The following is a 24,888-nucleotide window of genomic DNA, read 5'->3' on the forward strand; positions in this document are numbered from 1 at the left end:
GGCGGAGTTTTTGTTTCATTTACCAGCTTTCGTTTCACTTACATCCACATGGTTGCTGCATTCTGGTTTCTGTTCTTATATCATTGGGTATAGTTCCTCGGTAGAAAATGGGCCTTATCACCACAGGAAGCAGTGGGTTTGTTATTGGAGAAACCGATTGGGGTAGAAAAAGCTGGATACGAAGTTTAACTCTTCTATAGATGGGGACTTGTGGGATCAAAGGCCACTAAGTGGTTATAGTCTTTATTGGTAGTGCATGTTGATGGAGCTGTGGCACGTTATTTGGCTTTCTGTCATGGTGGGGATCTAGGATCAGGTATGAAATGTGGAGAGGCTGGAACCCTGAGCTCTAATAGAGCCATTACTTACATAGCTTCCACAGGGCAGAGGTTATGGGGCAGCTGTCTGGGATTCGTAGAGAGCCTTATTAAGAAACCCAGACCTGAAAATCTGCCCCTTTAATTACTAGGTTGGGGAATGTGTGGGAAGTGCCGTAGGGTGGCATGTGTGCCCTAGGTAGCCAAACTATGATCTTACTGCTTCCTGTAATAATCATTGTTATTGGCTGTAATAATACTGTATTTATACACATTTTTATTTAAGGATATTTTAGATTTCAAATTTAAAATTTTTTTCTTTTTAAAAGGATATTATGAACAGTGAGAAAAGTTACGATTCATTGCCCAATTTTACTGCTGCTGACTGTAAGTATTTAATTGTGCTGAAGAAGGTAATGTTTAGGTTGTGTCTTTGTGCATCCTGTCATCTGTTAATATTGTAATGGGTGTTTTTAACCTGAAATATGTGAAAAATGAGAACAGTAAGCAACATTATTAGTGGGAATTTTATCAGATGATATCAGACGCATGTGTAAGATATACTCTAAATGTCTAAGAGAGGAATATTTGAGAGTGATAGAATCAGAAAAACAGGACTAATCTATATATTTCCAGAAAATGAAGTTCCTTCTGATACTTGGGCTGTGTGGGTATTGAATGTGGGAGGAAAACTTGTGCACAGTATTTTTGCAGGGTGACATACAGTTTTTAGTAACTTAACTTGCTGCTGTTTTATTATGCTTACTTTGGCAAAGTGTATATTTTGAATGTGTCATAATTCTGTTGTTTAAGAAGCTTTCGCTGAGAATTACATTTTGACTTCCTAAAATTGGCAGGACTTCTGCTTTTTTAAAATGTTTTTATTTGTTAGAAGTGTCTTCTTGAATTCATCTCTCCCAAAGTTTAGCTTTCTTTTATATTTTGGTTGAAGACATCCTTTTAATTTGATATTGATATTTGATTAGTAATTGAAAGATGAAAACAAGCTTGGGTTTTTCCTACAATCACTTGTGAGCGTATTGAGATTTCAAGATATATTAAATGTTTTTAAAGGAAAGACTCTTTTTTTTTAGGTCTAAGGCTTCTTGGCATAGGAAGAAACCAGTATATTGATCTTATGAATCAGTGTAGATCATCAAAAGTAAGTTAGTACTTTCTTTTTCATTATTTTGGCCTCGTCACACAGTTTGACTAGTTTTTTTAAGTGGTAGAAATAATGAATTGTATGTCTTTGACCAAATAAAATGTACTTAACACAGAAACAATACAAAAAGAACTCCTCAGTATTCTCTAGGTTATAGCTTAAATGAGTATTTAAAATTTTTAATGCATAAAACATTTATTTTTAAAAATTATTTTTGTTCTCTTAGTCTTTTTATTTGCTCATTCTACTTGTAGAGTTCACTTAATGGGTGAAATAAGTGTTTGCATTTTCAAATGCATTTTTCACTGCTTGGGTTTCACTTGGGTTTCTGAAAGTAAATCTGGATTTAACAATTAGTGTTTTGAAACAGTTTATTTTGAAACAATTTAAGAATGACTTTCTTCATACAATATGTTAATATCTAGAATTGTTAAGATTTTAAAACATGAAGGTTTTAAGAAGATACTTATTTAGTCCATTAGAAACAATCTTATGATGTGATTGATGAAAGAAGAAAGTGATAATTTTAGACTGCAAATTCTCGAGTGTTTGTACCGTTGCAGAAATTCTTCAGAAGGAAAACAGCCCGTGATCTTCTACCAATAAAGCCAGTGGAAATTGCCATAGAGGCGTGGTGGGTGGTGCAGGCTGGATATATCACAGAAGATGACATCAAGGTAGAAATCTTTAAAAGTTAAACATAGAATTTTTATTTTTTAGTTTATTTTACAATTTTTAATTTAGCTTATAATTTTTTAAAAAGTAACATTATTTTGTTTTCCTGAAGAAAAGGAAACAAATTTAAAATTTAAAATGATCTTAGTAGACTAGAATATTGGTGAATTTTTGAGATACTCTTTAATGGTGAGGGAGACTTGACTTGGTTCAAGTACAGTTATCTGGGGATGTTAATTAGATAGAAGCTTCATGTAAAGTAACATATGATGCACAGCTACCAACAACAATAATATTGGCTAACACTTGAACATCTGCTGTGTGCTAGATGTGCCAGGCTCTGTTGCAAGTGCTTTTTATATTGTCTTACCTAATTCTCATAACAGCCCCAGAGGTATGTATTATTTGCACCCCCATTTCACAGATGAGGAAAGTAAGCACAGAACAATTAAGTAACAGCTCAAGTCTTAGTGGTAGTAAAGGTCCAGGATTTTTTGGCAGTTCGCCATGGAACTTGTACTCTTAATCACTGCAAAGAACTGTTGTACTGAAGTGATAGGTGCTTTTATGGGGCGATAGTGTCAAGATCAAGAGAGTTGATATTCCCAGTGGTTAGACCACATCTTAGAAGGGATTTGATTTAGAGGAAAGGGGTGGAGTAATGAGGGCACCTAAAGACCAGATTGTAATTATGGGTAGCTGAAGCAATGTAAATGAGTATGTGGGCTTCTTTTTAGTCTGCATTTAATTTTCTCCAGAGTACATACTAAATCCAATGAGTGGAAGGCTTAGAAATTTTACTTCAGTCTAAAGTACCTCCTAATGGAGCTGTTAAACTGTATCATAATAAGCTAGTGAACTTTCCTGTTACTGACAATATTCGTGTGGAGTTTGACTAAACTTCTGGCTAGAGGGATTCCGAGTTGGCAGATGGATCTAATTCCAATTCAATGACAAGGAACAAATACTACTAAACAGCAAATGTTGGTACTTACAGTAAGTTTGTTTTCTACATTCTGTTGGTATGTTGCATATTTTGGCACCTTAATTGATGGCTATGTGCACACTTTTTTGTTTGAATTATAGAGTGATAAATATGTAGTTCATTGAGCTAATGACATGTAATCACTGGTTTCAGCATAAATAAATACCAGGAGACTTGTGAATTAGTTAATTTGGACAGAACTTAATTAAAAATATTTTGCTTTTCTTAGATATGCACTTTGCCTGAGAAATGCGCTGTTGATAAGATCATCGATTCAGGCCCTCAACTCTCTGGATCACTAGATTACAATGTAGTACATAGTAAGTGGTTAGTAGAAATGGTCTTTTGTCAACATAAAAACTTATTTTAAACCATCAATAATTACTAGCAATTATTTATCAAGTAGGTACAAATAGTACTAGTTTCTAAGGCATATTATTGTTTGAAATGTGACCTTAGTCTTTTGTTTTCCAGTGTGGCTATAATTAGTCACATACACTAGAAATTTATGCAACTGAATGATAAGAAAAATTCTGTACTTCTGAGCATATGCAGGAAACCAAGGTTTAAAAACCTTAATTCTTTTTCTCTTCTATTTTACTTTTTCTTTCGTCACATAGCATTCATTTGTAAGAATCTTTACAGAAAGCCAGGAATTAGTTTTTTTTAAAAAATCACTGTTGTGTAGTGTTCCATCTAAAACAAGGTACTTTTGTTTCTTTAGGTTTGTATAACAAAGGATTTATTTATCTGGATGTACCAATATCTGATGACAGTTGTATAGCAGGTAAGTCAGTGCTAACATTTTTCACTGTTTTTTGAATGGATATCAGGTGCTAAGCACTGCATATCATCTGTTCTAGGATCTTAGATGTTAGGATATTTCAAGAAAAATATTTCTTCTTTATTACATTTTAACATAGTACGTTGGTTTTACTTAAATTCTTTATTCTCATTTTTGTATTTGGTGTACACACTATACTAAAGTAATAGAAACCCAAGGTAAATTTCTAACAATCCCAAATCAAATCAATATTTTTATAAATTTTTGTTACCTTTTAATCCTTGTTCAGTGTGTAGCTGTTTTTACATGTGTTCAGTAATCTCATAGAATTGTATGTTCTCATTTTCACTTAACATACTAGTGCATTTTTTTTATGTTACTCTAGTCTTTTTGTCTATTTCATTTTCCCTCCTTCCTTTACCTACTTCTCCGAGTTAAACCAATATTAAGAGCCTTGTATATTTGTCATACACTTTATGGATGTATCAATTTATTAAACCATTTTGTATTTCTGGTAATTTAGATTATTTCCAGTTTTTTTGCCACTACAATACTGATATGTTCAATATCCTTGAACACAGAGTGATGCTTTTTTTTCTATAGGTTAGATTTCTTACCAATTTATAGAAGCACTTACTATGTTCAGGTTGTATGTTACAAGTATGTCTTGTGGCATACCTTTTAACTATTGTTCTTGTGTTTTATTATACTTAGATATTGAATATTTGTGTAATCAAATATAAAGTGTCAAAAAATTTCAGAGAATGACCCTAATATTAACAAATTAGTGGTGATAGGGCTTATTACAGAAATACTTCTTTAAATCAGTGTTGAATCTTGACAAGATATCATGCTCTAGTGTGTCCAGACCTTTGGGTTGGCATATGTTTGTGATTCTTTAATAACACATTTTAAACCTTATGCATGTGTGAATTCTTTTTTTTTTTTTTTTTTTGAGACGGAGTCTAGCTCAGTTGCCCAGGCTGGAGTGCAGTGGCATGATTTTGGCTCACTGCAACCTCTGCCTCCTGGGTTCAAGCGATTCTCCTGCCTCAGTCTCCTGAATAGCTGAGATTATAGGCACCCACCACCACGCCTGGTTAATTTACTCTACAGGTAAAACCCATAGAGACAGGGTTTCACCATTTTGGCCAGGCCAGTCTTGAACTCCTGACCTCAAGCGATCTGCCCGCCTCAGCCTCCCAAAGTGCTGGGATTACAGGCATGAGCCACCGTGCCCGGCCTGCATCTTATTTTAAGCTTGGAAAGATACCTTAAAAAGTACAGGAAATACTAATTTGGGTTTGTATAGTTGATGCTGTAACAAAACACTAGTTTTAAAATGAGAAAGATTTTGACAAGGAAATGATTTCTGAAGACAGAGGTGGCCGTGGTTTCCTGTCACAGTTGGAAAATATGAAAGTATTACTCTAGTGCCCACTGTCATCAGATAAGCTGACGTTGATTCATTTGAGATCCACCTAGTAATAAAAAGATTAGTCTTTGACTAGTTCATTTCAGTCCAGTTTGACTGTCAGTTTGAACATTGACTCACATTGGAGTAACTTTTAATATTATTTATGGCTAAACTAGATTCATTTGAAAAAAGCAGTCAGAGAAAGGCCAGATGGATGGCTGCCCCATTACAATGATGTGTTCTATCATACTTCACTTAGTAGCTGCTGGTATTTGGTGGTACAGACAGACCCATGGGATGATAATTGCTGAACTTACTCTTGTCACCATGTTACCTCTTTGGCTGTTCCCCAAATTAGAATAAACACATAAAAGCAGTTTGACAACGTGGAAGCATCAAATTCAGTACAAATAATACCTGAAGGTGATTTCAAAAGAGGCATTTCAGATACGTTTCAACAACAAAACAAGCACTATGGTTGGTGATATAAATATAAACGGAGATCAGAAATACTTTTAAGGGAGTAATCGTGAAAGGCTCTGCTATTAAATAAATTTATTCCATTATTCATCAAATTTTCTAACTGTATTTTGTGTGTCTTTTATAGCTTCCTGATTTCTGTTATGCTTGAATGGAATACCTGTAGAATATAGAAATAGTCTGAAAATTCTTGAGAACTTCTGTTGCATATATTTAAATTTGCAGTTTGTTTGGAACTTATTTTCATATTTGATGTGGAATAAGGGTTCAACTTATTTTTCTTCTCTTTGAATAACCAATAGCATTTGGACAAATGCTAGCACTGTTTCAAATTTCTTCATGTAGGGTCACTTTACTCTTTTTGCTTAGATATAAATTTTGGCCTAGGAAAATTTCTACTCTCATAGTGCCTTGGTTTCTTTATCTCTCAAAATAGGGGGTAACTGGCCAAGCACAGTGGCTCACACCTGTAATCCCAGTACTTTGGGAAGCCAAGGCATGAGGATTGCTTGAGCCCTGGAGTTTGAGACCAGCCTGGGCAATATAAAGGGACCCCTTCTCTACAAAAATAAAAATAAAAAGAATTAGTCATGCGTGTTGGCATGTGGCTGTAGTCCCAGCTACTTGGGGGACTGGGGCAAGAGGATTGCTTGAGCCTGGGAGGTCGAAGCTGCAGTAAGCCACGATCCCCCCACTGCACTCCAGCCTAGGTGACAGAGTGAGACCCTATCTCAATACATAAATAAATAAATAGATACATTTTAAAATAGGGGTAATTATACTACCGTACAACTCATGGAGTTAGGAGGATTAAATGAAAATGTATATATAAAGTACTTGGTAATAGCCTAGCACTTAGTGAGCATTCAATAAATGCTATTATTATTTACATAGCTGATAGTGTAGGGAAATAATTAATGTTGTCAAAGATGGGAATTCTAAAATATTTCTAAAAAGAAACCATTGATCATCAGAAGTACCTAGATGACTAGAAATATAGGTAGTACTAAATTAGAAAGTGACATGAGCCAGATCTGTAAAGTGAATAACCTATCCTCAGATGTATATACATTGTAGTTTTTCAGTGTCTTAATTTTGACCATTTGAATTGTGTCTTAATTTTCACTGTTAGGAATAATTTAAATTTTCGGGTACAATTAGATGATATTAGGGCCAGGGGACATAAGGATACCCAAATGCTACTATGGCCTAGGCAATCCTCCTTCTCAGGATATTTTCAAGGTAAATGTACCCACAGGGGAGAATGGCAAAGGAAACCATAGAGCTTGCTTTTTATTGGCTGGGCAGAGCACTTTGGTAATCAGATTAGAATATTTGGACCAAAGAGATAGAAGTGAGTATGAATGAACATTCAGGTGAAGAGTGATGTTTGGGCTGCCCACTGTGCTAAAGGGGATCTTGACCCTGTTGCCACTGAGTCCCACTGGGGAGGATACCAGAAAAGAAAGCCCCAAAGAATGAGTTAGCCCAGTGACTCCTGGTAAACATGATGGTCATGCAGATGAATTTCCCTTTTTAGGATGGAGTGGGGATGATGGGGAGGCAGAGCCAATACTTTGCATCCACCTGGTTTTCGTATAGCATAGCAACTCTTGCAGTCATTTGCTTTTCAGCTTTGGCCCCTGCTGCCTATGAGGCATCAAAAACACATGTATCAGAAACCCTTTGCAGGCTCCCCCATTCTGAAGCAGCCCCTGTTCCCTCGCCCTTCTACCAAGTCTGTGTCATCCAGCATTTCTGAGTTACCTGTCTCAGTAACTCTGAGAGTTCCATGGTGAATTAAATGAACTCTGTGGATTTCGTGTCTACTTTCAGAGTCTTCTCTGTGTAGGTATTGTTGTAGAGTTTCAGAAAACTTGCTATGGAGTGGATAAATAAATCAAAAGCTGCATTCAGTCCCTAAGTTAGAGGTTTCTTTTTTTAATTAGATGTGTAAATTATACTTTCTTGTTTTATAAAATTGTATCACTGAGAAAAATCTCTTCTGTTTGTTTTAGTTCCACCTCTTGAAGGTTTTGTAATGAATCGAGTGCAAGGTGATTATTTTGAAACTCTACTCTATAAGATATTTGTTTCAATAGATGAGCACACAAATGTTGCAGAGGTAAGTTTGACAACGTCTCATGAAAATATAATCTCAAGATTATAAGTTTGTGTAAAGTAAGTAAAGTTATTTAATATGGTAATATGTTTTTAAAATCTCCATGTGGGGAGATCATACCATTATTACACTTAAATGTCATTATTCTTAACGTTAATTCTTATAAATATATATTAAAATTTAAGTTTATAATTTGGTTAACTTTTTATATGACTTTTTATACTAAAGTATTGCAGACTATATTGATCTATCCAGGAATTTTATTTTAAATGAGACAAAATTAAAGAGTAAGGAATCTTAAATTGTTATGGTCACTCCCTGGATTTGTACAATAAGGATCTTAGAGATAGGGAAAGAAGAAAGTTCTGAATTCAAAATTTATTCAGTCTTCTAATTATTCTTAACTTAAAATTTTGCTGATTATGATTATATTGGTCTATTACAACTGTGTAATGTGCTATTAATTCTAAGAATGTAAAAATAAATTTTAATTTTATCTTCCAGCTTGCAAATGTCCTTGAGATTGACTTATCCCTGGTTAAGGTATGTTATTTTTATACTCATTTACTTGTGATGTGATAACTGAGTGGATTTTACTAGTAGATTTTTATCTTGATAAGCTACTGAGAAACGAAGACATTGAGATTGTTGTTACCTGTCTGAGAGAGCGGGCACAGTAAAGGGGCACTTGCGAAGACAGGAAAGAGCAGGATAAGGGGCCCTGAATTGGGATTCAAACACATGGACTGAAAAGAGAGCACTCATGCAAGAAGCAGCCCAAGCAGTATCTTGTAGTGAGGTCCGTTAAAGCAACAACTCTTGCTTCATTAGGGGTAGATGTAGGGAGGGCAAGGCCAGAGAGTTGGAAACATTCCCTCCTGTACATTTATGAAGACCTTAAGGGAGGAGCAGGTCTACTGAGAATAGTTTCTAGTTACGGGATGAAAATGTTTGAGAATCACTATTAGTCTATTACACTATTTTTTCTCTACAAATATTCTGATGTCTGTTTTATTTCAAATGCTAATTAGTTTCCTTTATATTCCTTTCAGAATGCTGTTTCAATGTATTGCCGATTGGGCTTTGCCCATAAGAAAGGACAAGTAATTAATCTGGATCAACTTCATTCATCATGGAAGAATGTTCCATCCATAAACAGATTAAAGTAACTTAAATTTATTCAGTATGAGATATTAGACTTTCCTTTTGAAAAGACATTTAATTTTACATTTATTTATTTATTTATTTATTGAGACAAAGTCTCTCTCTGTCGTCCAGGCTGGAGTGCAGTGGCGCGATCTCGGCTCACTGCAACCTCCACCTCCCCATTTCAAGCGATTTTCATGCCTCAGCCTCCTGTGTAGTGGGGACTACAGGTGTGCACCACCATGCCCAGCTAATTTTTTGTGTTTCTGTTAGAGGTGGGGTTTCACCATGTTAGCCAGGCTGGTCTTGAACTCCTGGCCGCAACTGATCCACCCACCTTGGCCTCCCAAAGTGTTGGGATTGCAGGTGTGAGCTACTGCACCTGGCCCAGAAATTTTATTTATTAAACCTGTCAGTTGAGGTGAGCCCTTTATATTAGTGATTTTTAATCGTGTGTGTGTGTGTTACAGATCTTTTTTGGAATATTATGAAAACTAAGAAGCCTTTTCCCAGAAAAAAAGCAAATAAATGTTTTACATAAAATCTTGAAGGGTTCCTGAATTTTCTGAAGCCTATCCATGGATCTTAGTTAAGAACCCTTGTTGTATGTAGGCAGAGCATTTTTGGGCTGCGTCTTAATTTTGGGCTTGAATATAAGACTGGATTTTGATGGATTGTTCATAATTTAAGTCTTAACTTCAGTAGATATTTTAATGTAAGGTCATTTATATGATTTTTAAAAAGCAAATGCATTCTTCATTAATAGGAGTACCTTAGATCCACAGAAGATGCTCTTGTCATGGGATGGAGGGGAAAGTAGGAGTCCTGTACAAGAAGCTTCATCGGCAACTGACACTGATACAAATAGTCAAGAAGATCCAGGTTAGCAGTAACTCAGTTTAACATAGAGTCTGTCTGTAGGTATGGCGCATGTCCAAACATACACTCTTACAGTTATCTTCTAGTTTTATTTTAGATTTTATTCAATACGCAGTCTTTGAGTGTTTCACTATGTTTTGGGCACTGTGCTAGGTCCTAGGTGTGTACAATTGACAAGAATATGGTACCTTTCTTCTAAGAATTAAGTCTAAGGAGAGAGAAGGGAATGTGACCAAACAAATTACAACAACATGGGCACCAATTATAATGCTTTTAGGGTGCAAAGAGGAAGAGACCCTTAATTGGCTAGAGAGGTTTGGGAAGCCTTCACAGAGAAGATGTTATTTGAGCTAAGAATGAAGAAGAGCCTGCCAGCTGGTCAGGGAAGGAAAGCCATTTCAGCCCGAGAGAATGGTGAGGCTAAGCCCAAAGGGAAACACAGCATAGTGGACAAGGCCTAGGGTTAAATGCTTTTTAATATTCTTTGCGCTTCAAAATAGGTATGGCTGGAACTTCTTATGACTATAATAGTGCCTTTTTAAAATTATGTACTTTCTGGTTATCAAAGAAAGCTGAAATGGAATACTTTCACTCCAAATGGTAAGCAAAGAATAATTTCCATTTACTTGATTTTACATTATGGTGTTTTTCAGCTGACACAGCCAGTGTAAGCAGCCTGAGTCTGTCTACAGGACACACAAAGCGCATCGCATTCCTGTTTGACTCCACTCTTACTGCCTTCTTAATGATGGGAAATCTTTCACCAGTAAGCCCAATTCTTGTTTAAATATGAAGGTGTTTAAAATAAATACTAGATATAAAATAATTTAGTGCTTTTGTATCTTTTTAAAAATACAACATTTATTCCCGAAGCACAACTGACCTAGAGGAGTATAATAACTTTCAGGGAGAGTCCTTTTGTAATTGGAAGAATTAGCCCCTCACCCCCCCCGATCCTTAAGTTTAAATATATTTGAAAGGATAATATAAATATTAGATATTATGCTTAGCATAAAAAGGGAGAAGTAGAACTTTAATATTTTGTTTCTTTTTTTCAGAACTTGAAAAGTCATGCAGTCACAATGTTTGAAGTAGGCAAACTCTCAGATGAGTCTCTGGACAGTTTTCTTATAGAACTAGAAAAGGTAAATGTAGATTGCATGTTAGGGGATGTTAGGGCATTTGGAATCTTTCCTTGCTTGGCAGAATGCCAGTTATACAGTCTGTTGATTTGGATGGGCTTTTGGTGTATTCTTGCTCGTTCCTACCTCATTCCCCAACTTAGTACTCTGACAGTCATTTAGACTTAAACATATTGAGTGGGTGAATTGATTTTGTGATTTTTAAAGTGATATGTCTACCTCATCTAATTCTTAACGTAATTTGATATAACGAAGAAATGGGGTATAGAAATTTTAGTCTGTAATTTTTTAAGTTGAATTTTTTCTAAAATAGCCTTTCAATTTTTTTCTGGTATGACTAAGATCACCTCTGAAGCAGTTTTATTTGAAGTTTTTGTTCCATTTACCTTGAATCTGGAACAATGTCCCTGGGTATCATATTTATGTCCGCTCTCACTATCCCTTGTAGCATCTTGAAGACTTCAGCCATATTTGCTCTTAACCACCTTTTTCCCCGTGAGTACAGCCCTAGTTTTCCTTAGCTCTAAATAAATCTGATTGCCCTTTATTGGTGTTTTTCATTCTTTGGATATTTTATTCTGTCCTCTTTGTATTCAAATAGTTTCTGTGCCTAATCTGTTCCTTGACTAATACTTTTGGTGCCTTTTGTGCTTTATGATGAACTTTGTATATTAAATGTGCTGTTTAGAGAATTTGTGGTGATTCTGTAACTCCTTTATATTGTAAAAAAAAAAAAAAAGACCGTAACATTTTTCACTGCTCCTACTCCATAGGATTTTTACTTTTATTAGTGCAGAAATATGTGTGAGATAATCCTTTGCTATTAATTGGTCTCTTTTACTTTTACCTTTATACTGCCATTTATTTCTTCATGCTTCTTTATTTGTTAACCCCATTTCTTATTGTATATTATCTTTTACTAATAAATTTCTTACTATGTTACTGCACATTTCAAGTCCTGGTTTCCTGATTTTTATCTTTTTTTCACCTCAGTCTTTTATCAAATGTAGCAAATTGCAAGATGACTTCTGCTGTTTTACTCACTCATAAATCTATGTTCTTTTTCATCACAAAGTCATTCTTGGGAAAGCCTTTCAGTCTGAGGCTTAGTTTTTAAAGTGGATTCTTAGCTATTTTTTAAGTAGTTTGATCTTGATTAAGATTGATTTTTTAAATTTATGCAAATCTGATTTAGTTATTTTCCTGTTGGTAGACCTATCATTCCATTTTCTGTGTTGTTTCTGGGATATATGTGTCTCTACTTATGAAAAGGTGACTTATTCAGAAGAGCATGCATTAAACTATAAGGCCAGTGAAGGCAGGGGTTTTGTCCATTACTCTGTCTTTATCTCCTAGGGAGGTCATAGTCCATAGGAGGCACTAAGTAAATCTTTGTTGAGTGAATTTAAGCTGTGTGTTCAGCAATGGTGAACAGCTATGTTGAATCACAGACTCCAGTGTTTCTTGTAACTGGTAATACAGAATTGTGAACAAAGTGATGAGAATTACAGGTAAAACTGGTGACCTTGGATTGGAGTACTTTCCTAGATGGAGCAGAATATGGGTTTTAGAGTTGTTTAAGCACTCTGTTTGAATCATATGGAACACGTAACATATAATGCTATAACTTAGCATTATTCAATTGCTAAAATTGTTAGTCTTAGTTGAAGTAATTTCTATCTTCATAGATGTAGTAAAATTGGGAACTCAACCAAGACTGAGGTTAATAACTTGTTTCAGTATTGCCTGGGCACATTTTTGATTTACTACTTTTGAATAATGTCTTATATCTCTATTATATGATTATTAGAGTGAATGGCATAAAAGTGGTATTTTTCTTGCAAAAATCTATTTTCTCTTGGTTTAGGTTCAGAGCACTGGTGAAGGAGAAGCACAGAGATATTTTGATCATGCACTTACTCTGAGAAACACAATACTGTTTCTGCGTCATAACAAAGATCTAGTTGCGCAAACTGCACAGCCAGACCAACCCAATTATGGTATGATAAATATATTTAATTTTGAAGACGTGATCATATGAAACTTTTTTCTAAGAAATTAAACAGATCATGCTCACTTATGTAATCATCACATATATTTTGTGTAGATAGCATATCAAATTTATAACTAGAGGCCTGTTTTGTGAATTTCTTGCTTGTTAACTGTTTCTTAACCTTATTTTACTTTTTCTCTTCTCATGTGCCACTAACATTTATAGTATTTAAATCTGTTCAATACCTACAAAAGTGTTAGAATGTTAATTTATTGAAGTAGTTGGATGGAATTTAGAACAGGCATCAGCTCTGAGGGGTGAACAAGGGCAAAATTTTAGTTAATGTAGGAAGCATAAAATTTCAAGAATGAAAGATTCCATCGTAATGAAAAGAATAAAGAGGAGCCTTCTGTTCAAATGCTACTGCAATACTTACCAAAAGATTTTACTTTTAAAAAGGAAATAGATAATTCTTTTTAAAGAGTAAAAGAAGTAGTGGCAATTTTAAGGTATTGATGAACTTCAATGGAGCTGTTGCCCTACTGGGCACTCTCAGTTTTGTGATAGTTGGGGGTTCCCAAACTTTAGTTGAATTGATGGTGTCAGAATTTCTACCCAGATGGGGATTTGGATTCAGTAGGTTTTGAGGTGTGGCATGGCACTCAGGAATGTGTGTTTTTTAAAAGATGATTCCAATGCTCAGCTAGGCTTGGGCACCACTGCATGAGCACTTGGCTCAAGTTCTTAGACATTCACAAGAGTTGTGTCTTGGGGCTTCATGGGTCCTCAATACCACTATAACATTTAATTTTGATTAGTTTCATTTACCTAAAAACTATTTTTCTGGCCAAGAACATCAGTTTCTTAATCATCTCCATTTTCATTTATTCTCTCACTAGCATCTGGCTTTCTTTTCGGCTCAATTTTAAAATTGAGGGAGGATTCAGCTGTTACTTAACAAGCTGTCACATAGGTGAGAACAAACATGCTGGGTAGTTTACTTGAGTGAGGCTAGACTCACTTGGTATCAAGTGATTCACTTCTGCAGCCTTAATATGCCTTATATGAAGAATTACAAATTGTTACATACTGGGGCTCTTTTTGAGATCATTCATAAGTAGTTAAAACTGAGAATATTAAATCGCCAAATGCCAAGAGTCTGAAGCACTTACTGGTAGGCATTTGTTGATGGATAACCATTTTTGGTTAATAAATACTAAATCATGTGATGAAGCAGTGATGAGTGGCACAGTCTTGAAGATGTCTTTGGATATAAAACTCCTGGAATTTCTGGGACTTTTTAGTGATTTATGGAGATAATGCATTAGATGATTTGAAATATTCTGTTAAAGCTGTCTTGAAATACATTGTCCTTTCCTGCCTATCACAGAATCTGAGAACGTTAGAGAATACTAGTGACCAGTGAAGTGTAACTCCTATTATAGATAAAGAAATTGTAGTTTATATTAGCTAAATCTTCTGCTTGTTTTTTAATCATCAAAGCCCATATTATTAGTAAATGGAAGAGCCAGGAATGGAAGACTTGAATCTGTGTCTGTTGATTTTTTTCCCATTGCCCTGTCCCTATATTATCTTCTCTTGAACGCTAAGCTTTGTATTCATTTACCCATAAACATTTGTTTCTTAGTAGTCTGGGCTAAACTTTTTCCCCGTGAATAGTCAGTGTACCATGAAGTAAGTTAAGTGGTAAATCTAAACCTATTCTCTATAGAAATAGTCCTGTGCAATCCTAACCTTTAAGGTGGTTTTAATGTTAGACTGTTCCTGACCCTAGTTGGAGATTTAATTGCTTAGAATAATTGCTGGGTCTCCAAAGTTAAATTTGATGAATGCCTCCCCTTAAGACCAAACCTGCAATTACTTTTGAAATTTCATTTTTGCTACCAGCATTTCTTAGCTGAGCTCCTCATCTGAATTGCAGAACGTGAAATGATTGGCATGACTATTTCTCAGTTTTTCTAATGATGGTGCACATTAGTACCGTTCTCAATGCATGAAAAAAGTCATTCGTTCTATGTAGAGGATATCTTAGGGCATTAAGGCCTCATGCTCAGCCTGTTGAGAAATGTTGCTTTCTGCAGGTACTGGGCTTGGTAACTGAAACTTACTCTTTTTTAGAAAAGAAATTCTCTGCCGGGCATGGTGGCTCATGCCTGTATTCCCTGCCCTTTGGGAGCTCGAGGCAGGCAGGTCACTTGAGGTCAAGAGTTCAAGACCAGCATGGCCAACATGGTGAAAACTCGTGTTTACTAAAGATATAAAAATTAGCCAAGTGTGGTGGCAGGCACCTGTAATCTCAGCTACTCGGGAGGCTGAGGCAGGAGAATTGCTTGAACCTGGGAGGCTGAGGTTGCAGTGAGCTGAGATGACACCACTGCACTCCAGCCTGGGTGACAGACGGAGACTCCATCTCAGAAGAAAAAAAAGAAATCCTCTAGTATTGATGTTTTAAGCATCTTGTTTGAGGAAAAAGAATTTTCTTTTTTTGTCACTAATAATTTATACTTTGGGTATATCATGTAGTACTTGTTATCTACTATAAAGTAAAAGTGTTGCAATATTATACAAGCAAACTCTGTTATACTTGGAACTAGTTTCTTAGTCCTAAGAGTCCTTAATCCCTTGGTTTTAAATAGCACGGCGCACTGCTTATAAATAAAAGCGATGTGTGGTCTGTTTTTTTCTCATTTTATAAGCATGATTTTTTCCCCCAGGTATCTTTGTCTTTAAAAGGACATTGTTTAACTGTGATTAGTGTAAGTCAGACATAAAAACCACTGTTTATAATTTGGCAGCCTAGTACTGTGGAAATGTTTAGGAATTAAACCACGTTTGTAGGAAAGGAATCACAGTTGTCAAGCTATTAGAAACGTGTTCTAACCACCATGAACTCTTTAGACTTCCTACTTTCCCCGTTTTAGTATACATTAAATATTATCTATACTTGACATTGATAATGTTGAATTTTGCCTGAAGGTTAAGACATCCCTTCATCCTTTTGTGTTTTGGGAAGGGGCTTAGTGCAAGGACCCACTTTTTCCCCGTATGACTTAGATAAGATTCACAGGTGAATTCCCCACTCCTTTCTGTTCACCTATGACAAGGTCAGAAACAGATCCTCCAAATTCCCTTTCTTTGCCTCATAAGCAGTGGGCTGAACTGCCTGTTCTGAATTATCAATCAGAACAAAATGCTTGTTAGCCAAAGCTTGTTTAAGCTTCTCTTGTTCTTCCAGCCCCATATTAGCCAAAGCTTGTTTAAGCTTCTCTCCTTCTTCCAGCCCCATGAACTTTGACTCACCCTCAACCTGAGCCAGGATGTAGCCCTTCCTTTAGGAACCCTCCCAGAAAATATGCTGACCTTATGGTTAAACATTCTGTGATCTGCTATCCTATACCTCACCCTGTCATCCCACTTCCTCACACCCCATGCTTTCCATCTACCCTTCATTGGTGATGTTAATTTTGATCACCCAGTTAATGCATTGTCTGATTTTTCCACTGTATAGTCAACTATTTTTTTTCTCTCACAACTGATAAGCAATCGGTGGGGAAATACTTTGAGACCATGCAGATATCCCACTCCTCATCAGTGTTTCTTCCTAGATTTAGAATCCATTGGTGGTTCTTGCCTGAACCATTCTGTACTTTGATGGTTGGAAATTGGTAATTTTTCCCCCTCTTTAGCACTTCTGCCATATTTAACAGTTGTGACCAGGCATTCTCTCGTATTCTCTGTATGAATTTATGAATTCTTGTCTTTTCAGTAGTCTGTGATTAGTCATTATTGTCTCTCAATTATTTTTGTGCCCCAATTTTCTCAGATTTTGCCATGAGGTTTTCCTTTAAGCTTGGCTCCTGTCTCCTTTCTCCTTATGACATGCCTCCAGGTTTCTCCCCTAAGCAATTCTTTACTTTCTGGCCAAGCAATAGCATCTTATTGTGTATTTATTCTGCCTCAGTCCTGGAATCAGCCATTTGTCCTAGCAGCCTAATTTCTTTTACTGGGGATTGCTATTCGAGACCAAGATACTGGTGTTAGTTGTGCTCATTGCTTCTAGGCATTTTCAGGAGGCCATTATATGTATATATCTATATTTTTAGATGTATTCTTGCTTGAAGGAGGATATAGCTACCTTGATCTTTTGAAGTTTCTTTTAACATTAAACATCTCTTTTTAGAGAGCAATAGGATTTGGTATTTTTCAAAAGGATTAAGAATAAGAATGCTTAAAATCTGTTGTATGTTGAGTGAGTTCATGCTCTATGGACCAGAAATCTAGGGTACACATTTCCAAATGAGGAGCTCTTGCCCCTATACTAAAATGAGGACTTGGCTATGATTCTCTTTGTAGAGATCGGAAACTGAAGGAGAGAAGCATATAGCTTCTTCTGGCACTTAGGCTTTCATAATACAGTTGACCAGTGAACAACGTGGCTATGAATTGCACAGGTCCACTTATGGGCTGACTTTTATGAGTAAACGTTTTGGATCATTTTTTGGAAATTTGTGACAACTTGAAAAAACTTGCAGACAAACCTCATAGCCTAGAAATGTCAAAGAAGTTAAGGAAAAGTTACGTATGTCATGTATGCATAAAATATATGTAGATACTAGTCTATTTTATCATTTATTACCATAAAATATCTACAGATCCATTATAAAACATTCAAACATAAAAACTTAATGCACACATTTACAGATCATACAGAGACATTGCAGTTGAAAGAAATGTAAATAAATGGAAAGATATAGTATTAAGCTGTAACTGCATACAATTACCTGTTGTACATATGGTACTACAGTAATAATTTCGTAGGTATCTCTTGTTGCTATTGTGGTGAGCTCAAGTGTTGTTATCTACTTGAGTACCTGCTTAAAATGCCCTGTGACGCTGATCATCTCTGAGTGAGCAATTTGTCTTTACATTGCGTATTGCAGTTAAAAGTGATCTCTCGTGGTTCTCTCATATTTTTCATTGATTTAGTGCAGTACCATAAACCTTGAATAACACTAGGGGAGCCATACAGAGAGCCACTAGTGATGCTGGAAATTCTCCCAAGAAGTGGAGAAAAGTCGTAACATTACAAGAAAAAGTTGAATTGCGTGGTATGTACTGCAGATTGAGATCTACAGCTGCAGTTGCCCATCATTTCAAGATAGGTAAATCCAGTGTAAAAGACGATTGTTAAATAAGAGAAGGAAACTTATGAAGCTGGTTTTACATCTATGCCAACAGGCATGAAAACATTGCACTTTTTGCAAAATTCTTTTTCTCATATTGAAAATGCAGGAGTAAGGCCTCCTCAGAAGCAGAGGCTGCTCTGCTTCCTATACAGCCTGCAGAACCATGAGCCAATTAAACCTATTTTCTTCATAAATTACGCAGTCGGAGGTATTTCTTTATAGCAATGCAAGAACGGAGTAATACAGATACCATTAAGAAAATCATTGAGGAGAAAGGATATCTGCCTAAAGAGGTCTTTAATGCATGCGAAAGTGTCCTATTCTGGAAAAAAATGCCATTTATTAGTAAGGAAGAGAAATGAGCACCAGGATTTAAGGCAGGAAGGGGCAGGCCTACTACTGTTTTGTGCAAATGTAGTCAGGTTTCTGGTCGGGACTGCGCTTATCTATAAAGCTGCTGAGCCTTGAAGGGAAAAGATAAATGCCAGCTGCCAGTCTTTTGGCTATACAGCAGAAGGGCCTGGGCAACAAGAACCCTTTTTCTGGACTGGTTCCTTTGATGTTTTGTCCCTGAAGTCAGGAAGTACCTTGCCAATAAGGGACTGCCTTTTAAAGTTCTTTTGGTACTGGACAGTGGTCCTGGTTAACCCACGCAGAACCCGCATGAGTTCAACACTGAAGGCATTGAAGTGATCTACTTGTCCCCAAACACAGTGTCTCTGATTCAGCCTCCAAATCGGGGGCTATAATGACCTTTAAGGCTTTTTACACACAGTAGTCTATAGAAAGGATTGTCTGCGCTATGGAAGAGAACTCTAATAGAACCTCATGAAAGTCTGGAAGAATTGCACCACTGAAGATGCCATCATTGTTTTAGAAAAAGCAGTGAAGGCCATCAAGCCTAAAATAATAAATTTCTGCTGGAGAAAACTGTTTAGATGTTGTACCTGACTTCACAGGATTTACAACAGAGCTAATCTAGGAAATAATGAAAGAGATTTTGGATATGGCTAAAAGGTGGGGAGTGAAGGGCCTTTTTTTTTTTTTGAGATGGAGTCTTGGTCTGTTGCCAGGTTGGAGTGCAGTGGCACAATCTCAGCTCACTGTGACCTCCGCCTCCCGGGTCAACCGATTCCCCTGCCTCAGCCTCCCGAGTAGCTGGAACTATGGGTATGTGCTACCACTCCCGGCTAATTTTTTGTATTTTAGTAGAGACGGGGTTTCACCATGTTGACCAGGATGGTCTCGATCTCCTGACCTCGTGATCCGCCCACCTTGGCCTCCCAGAGTGCTGGGATTACAGGCATGAGCCACTGTGCCTGGCCTGAAGCGTTTTAAGATATGGGTCTTGGCTGGGCATGGTGACTCATGCCTGTAATCCCAACACTTTGGGAGGCCGAGGTGGGTAGATAACGAGGTCAGGAGATCGAGACCATCCTGGCCAACATGGTGAAACCTGTCTCTACTAAAAATACAAAAATTACCTGGGTGTGGTGGCGCCTGCCTGTAGTCCCAGCTGCTCGGGAGGCTGAGGCAGGAGAATCACTTGAACCTGGGAGACAGAGGTTGCAGTGAGCCGAGATGGCGCCTCTGCTCTCCAGCCTGGTGACAGAGTGAGACTCCGTCTCAAAAAAAAAAAAAAAAAAGATACAGCTCTTGAATTTCTTCAAGAGCTAATAGATAGACACCTTGATGGAGATGGGTACTTCCAAATGAGTGCCAGACAATGAGGAAGACATAGAAAAAGCAGTGCCAGAAAATAAATTGACATTAGACCGTCTGGCAGGATTCTGATTATTCAAGACTGCTTTTGACTTCTGTGCACTCTTCTATGATGCAGACACTGCAACTAAAGCAGATGGCGAAAGAAGAATTGGTACTGTATAGAGACATTTTTAGATACATTAAGAAACAAGAAAGTTAGATGGAACTTACAGTGTGTTTCCGTAAAGTTACACCCGTCATGCCTGCCTCTCCTGCCTCCCCTTCCACCTCTTCTGCCTCTGTCACCTTGGAGACAACAAGCCCAGCCCTTCCTCTTCCTCCTCCTCTTCAGCCTATTTACTGTGAAGATGAGGAAAAAGACTTGTATGATGATCCACTTCCAGTTAATAGTAATATAGGTTTTCTTCCTTATGATTTTCTTTTTTCTAGCTTTATTGTAAGAATATAGCATATAGTACATATAACATCGAAAATATGTATTAATCAACTGTTCATGTTATTGGTAAGGCTTCCAGTCAGCAGTAGGCTATTAGTAGTTAAGTCATCGGGAAGTCTGAAATTATATACAGATTTTTGACTGTGCAAGGCGTCAGCATCTGTAAATCCTCTGGTCAAGGGTCAACGGTATGCCACTGTTGTAATCCAGAGAGAGGAAGTACGGTAAAACAAGTACATTTTGTTGCAGTAAAAAGTAACCTGAAGTAGATGATTATCCGTCTAGACCAAAGAATAAAACATTTTAGCTTTGCATCTTAAAGTGTCTTGGTGGTCTCCTAGGAAGTTTGGTACTTCTTAATAGAGTTACTCTACCTTAAAAAGAAAATTTAAAATCTTAAGTCAGTTATCAATATTGCATCTTCAACATTTTTGTTTCACACTGTCAGTCTTTTATTCTCTGTGTGTGCTTGACCATAACTCAGGTTTTCCTCTGGATCTCTTACGCTGTGAAAGCCTTCTTGGTTTGGACCCTGCAACTTGCAGCAGAGTTCTAAACAAAAATTATACGCTGCTTGTTTCCATGGCTCCCCTCACCAATGAAATCCGGCCTGTCAGCAGCTGCACCCCTCAGGTAAAGACCTACTTGGAAGATCCACTTGGTAGTGTCATGAGTCCCGTCAGTTTTGTTTTCTTCTCTATCTGCAGATACCAACTATTAAAATCACTGAATCATAGAAAGCAATTTTGTATTTTATGCCTTTGTAAGATGGTATGTTCAATTTGTGGAGTGTAATTGATATATTTTATATAAGTATCACCTAGTGACTTGTGACACATTAGATTAAAATTTATTCATGTACAGAATATTTTAAAGAGAATGTTTTAGGATGCTCCAGAAAGGAAGCTGGCATTATTTTGAGGGATAAGATAAATTTAATTAGGAAAAGTTAAATGTCTTTGAAGTGGGGCTATGATTCTGAATAAGCTGAAAAGAAAAGATGGTGCTTGAAAGCTAGAACTCTGGTTAACTGTATAATTTATATGTAAAAATTCCTTCTGGACTTTTACTTAAAATATATATATATATCAGTTGCATTCATTTGTACACTTAACAAGGAAGTTGTGGCCTGTGCCATTTTCAGAGTGGGAATTATGTTGCTGTTCTTCAGTGCTGCATCTTACCTGGTTTCCTAGACAATGCAGGGTTTAATGATGTAGCAGAAAGGGATTCTTGTACACAGTTAATTTGCCTATGTTCTAGCTGCCTCAATGAGGATCCTGTCTTCACACCAATTTTGTCCTTAGTATTCAACAAGAGATTTGCATCTAACTAACCTTTTTAAAATAATTCTTTGTGCACACCCCCCAACCTCTCCTATTCCTTAACACAACCTCCAGACATGGTAGGAATCCATGAACTACTGAATAAATGGTAAAATGGATGGAAGGGTGGGCGATTCCTCTTGTGAAAATTGTATGTGATTAATATTAATAATAGCTAATACTTTAATATCGAGCTTATTATATTCCAAGTACTGTTTTAAGCTTTTTGAACAACCTTACAACATCCTCTTGAGGTAGATTCTTTATTGATATTTTATAGATTGAGCAAAATGAGGCACAGAGAGCTTAAGTAACCTTCCTGAGGTGATATGGCTGGATGGGTAAAACCAAGATACCAAACTAGGCCGTCTTCTCCAGAGTGCATTCTCTTAATTACAGTGACAAGACATAATTTCTTAATTCCAGTATAAAATTGAAACTATTTTAATGAAACATTTAAAATTATTTTCTTGAGGATAATTGCAGTTAACATTTATGTGAAGGGATTTGCTGTTTGTAAGACTGTTCTCGGTCACTTATGTAACACTTTACTTTAACTTTATCTTAACTGTTTTATGATTGCAGCATATTGGACCAGCTATCCCAGAAGTCAGCTCTGTCTGGTTTAAACTGTACATTTATCATATCACTGGACAAGGACCACCATCCCTTTTATTGTCCAAAGGTACAAGACTTCGAAAACTGCCAGATATATTTCAGGTATGTGTGTGAGGTTTGGATGGTTTTTTTGCGTGTGTGTGTGAGCAGTATGCTAGATAACTTCTTAATATTTTCTTTATTTCTGAATGCAATTTTACCTGTTAATTTCTTTTCAATAGAGTTATGATCGATTGCTAATAACATCTTGGGGCCATGATCCTGGAGTAGTTCCTACCTCAAATGTGCTCACAATGTTGAATGATGCTTTAACACATTCTGCAGTTTTAATTCAGGTACATTTATCTTATTTGAAATAATCAATTTTGACTTTTTAATTATAAAGTTGATAATTTTTCTAGCTTTCTATATTGAGTTGCAATAAAATGTCAGTCATTTGAAATTTATAAAGTTGAAACGTAAAAAATCAGAGATGTGGATTTTAGTCCTGGCCGTTTGGCAGTGTGGGAGTGGTAGAAATAACATGAACTTTGAAGTTAGACCCAGGTTTGCATTGCAGCCTCACCTGCTTGCTGCGTGATCACAATTTTTAAAAATTTTTTTTAAATAATAACTTTACAGTAGTTTCCCCATCTGTGGGGAATATGTTCCAAGACCCCAGGGGATGCCTGAAACCACCAATAGTACCCAACCCTATATATAGTATGTGTTTTCATATATATATATATATATATATATATATATATACACCTGTGATAGTTTCATTTATAAATTAGACATCTCTTACTAGAGATTAACAATTATGAATAAGAAAATAGCATACTGTAATACAAGTTATATGAATGTGATCTCTCTCAAAATATCTTGTTATACTATACTCACCTATTTTCAGACCTTGGTTGACCACAGATGATAACTAAAACCATGGAAAGCAAAACCTCACATAAAAGGGACTACTGTATTGAGTATATAATTCACATACTGTACAATTCACCAATTTAAATTGTGCAGTTAAGTGGGTTTTAGTGTGTTCACAGATAGGTACAGCCATCACCACACTCAATTTTAGAACATTTCATTACCTTAAAAAGAAACCCTGTGTCCTTTAGTGATCACTCTTCTATTTTCTCCCCACTACTTGTCTCCTTCCCCCCAGTCTGAAGCAACACTAATCTACTTGTCTCTATAGATTTGCCGAATCTGGGCATTTATGTGCATGGAATCATATATAATATGTGGTCTTTTGTGACTGGCTTCCTTCATTTAACATAATGTTTTCAAGGTTCATAGTGTTGTCGTAGTATCAATACTTCATTCCTTTTTTGAGGCCAAATAATGTTCCATTGTATGGATATGCCACATTTTGTTTATTCCTCCTTCAGTTGATGGACATGTGGGTTGTTTTCACCTTTTGGCCATTATGAAGAATGCTGTCATAAACATTTGCGTACAAGTTTTTCTGTGGACATATGTTTTTATTTCTCTTGTCTATGTATGTATAGGGATGGAATTACTGGGTCATATGGTAATTCCATGTTTAAGCATTTAAGGAACTGTCAGACTGTCTTGCAAAGTGGCTGCGTCATTTTACATTCTCACGGGCACTTGATATTATGTGGCTTTTTGATGATAACCACCCTAGGGGGTGTGGAATGGTATCTCATTATAGTTTTGATTTACATTTTCCCGAAGACTAATAATGTTGAGCTTCTTTGCATGTGCTTATTGGGCTGTGTGACATTTTTGTGATAAACCTTATACTTTATTTCCCACCTATAAAATGGAGATGGCAATATCTGTTGTATAATAACAAACACTTATAATAATGGCCACTAGTGGTAAGGTAGGCAGTTTATGCTCATAGAATTGAGAGAATGAAATGAAAATGTACGTGTCAAATGTGTAGCACACTTTCTGGCACATAATAGGTTCTCTGTAAAGATTTCGTCAGTTCATCTAACAATTGAATGTGCATATTTTGTGCTAATATGAATATGCAAATAAAACAGGGCCCCGCATCTTCAAGGAATTTAAGGATGGTGGGAAAAGCTGCATAAGCACTCAGTTTCAGTTTATCGAATAGAATTACATATAGTGGAAGACTTAAAAAGAACTATCCAGTCCAGCCTTGGGGCAAGGAGAAGGGCTTAGGGGAGGTTCCTTAGAGAAAGCAAGACCCAGGCTGAATACAAAAGGATGATTTAAAAGAAGCGAGGTAGTAGGGGTCAGCATGATTAAATCTCTGGACAAGGATTTTTTTTTTTCTTTTTTCTTTGCTGCTATTTTTCTAGTGCCCAGCACAGTGCTTGGGTCATAGTAGTTGTCCAGTTAGTGTTTGTGGAATAAATAAGAATATGAAGTGACATAACATGCCAGGGCCAATAAGTTGTTTGGTGTGTTTGAGGGGTGAGTTGGAGTGTGAGGGGGGTCGTGGTCAGAGACAAGTCTGGAGAAGTAGGTGGGCCCTGCAGT

At 36.5% G+C, this 24,888-nt stretch overlaps 1 protein-coding gene across 6 annotated transcripts in view; it reads left to right on the forward strand.

The window, feature by feature from the left end:
• FAM91A1 (family with sequence similarity 91 member A1) overlaps window positions 1-24,888 on the forward strand; it is a 121,619-nt gene that overhangs the window by 83,031 nt on the left and 13,700 nt on the right. For all 6 annotated transcript variants that reach the window (XM_055287186.2, XM_063642934.1, XM_055287192.2 and 3 more), the window contains 15 exons: window positions 647-704; window positions 1,412-1,479; window positions 2,046-2,159; window positions 3,372-3,462; window positions 3,867-3,929; window positions 7,842-7,948; window positions 8,450-8,488; window positions 8,998-9,110; window positions 9,858-9,973; window positions 10,624-10,736; window positions 11,029-11,115; window positions 12,980-13,112; window positions 20,958-21,106; window positions 22,384-22,518; window positions 22,638-22,751. In XM_055287186.2, the coding sequence (XP_055143161.2) occupies window positions 647-704; window positions 1,412-1,479; window positions 2,046-2,159; window positions 3,372-3,462; window positions 3,867-3,929; window positions 7,842-7,948; window positions 8,450-8,488; window positions 8,998-9,110; window positions 9,858-9,973; window positions 10,624-10,736; window positions 11,029-11,115; window positions 12,980-13,112; window positions 20,958-21,106; window positions 22,384-22,518; window positions 22,638-22,751 (1,500 nt within the window). The remainder of the gene's footprint in view (window positions 1-646; window positions 705-1,411; window positions 1,480-2,045; window positions 2,160-3,371; window positions 3,463-3,866; window positions 3,930-7,841; window positions 7,949-8,449; window positions 8,489-8,997; window positions 9,111-9,857; window positions 9,974-10,623; window positions 10,737-11,028; window positions 11,116-12,979; window positions 13,113-20,957; window positions 21,107-22,383; window positions 22,519-22,637; window positions 22,752-24,888) is intronic.

Source organism: Symphalangus syndactylus, chromosome 7 (genome assembly GCF_028878055.3).
Source record: "Symphalangus syndactylus isolate Jambi chromosome 7, NHGRI_mSymSyn1-v2.1_pri, whole genome shotgun sequence".
Classification (NCBI taxonomy): Eukaryota; Metazoa; Chordata; class Mammalia; order Primates; family Hylobatidae; genus Symphalangus; species Symphalangus syndactylus.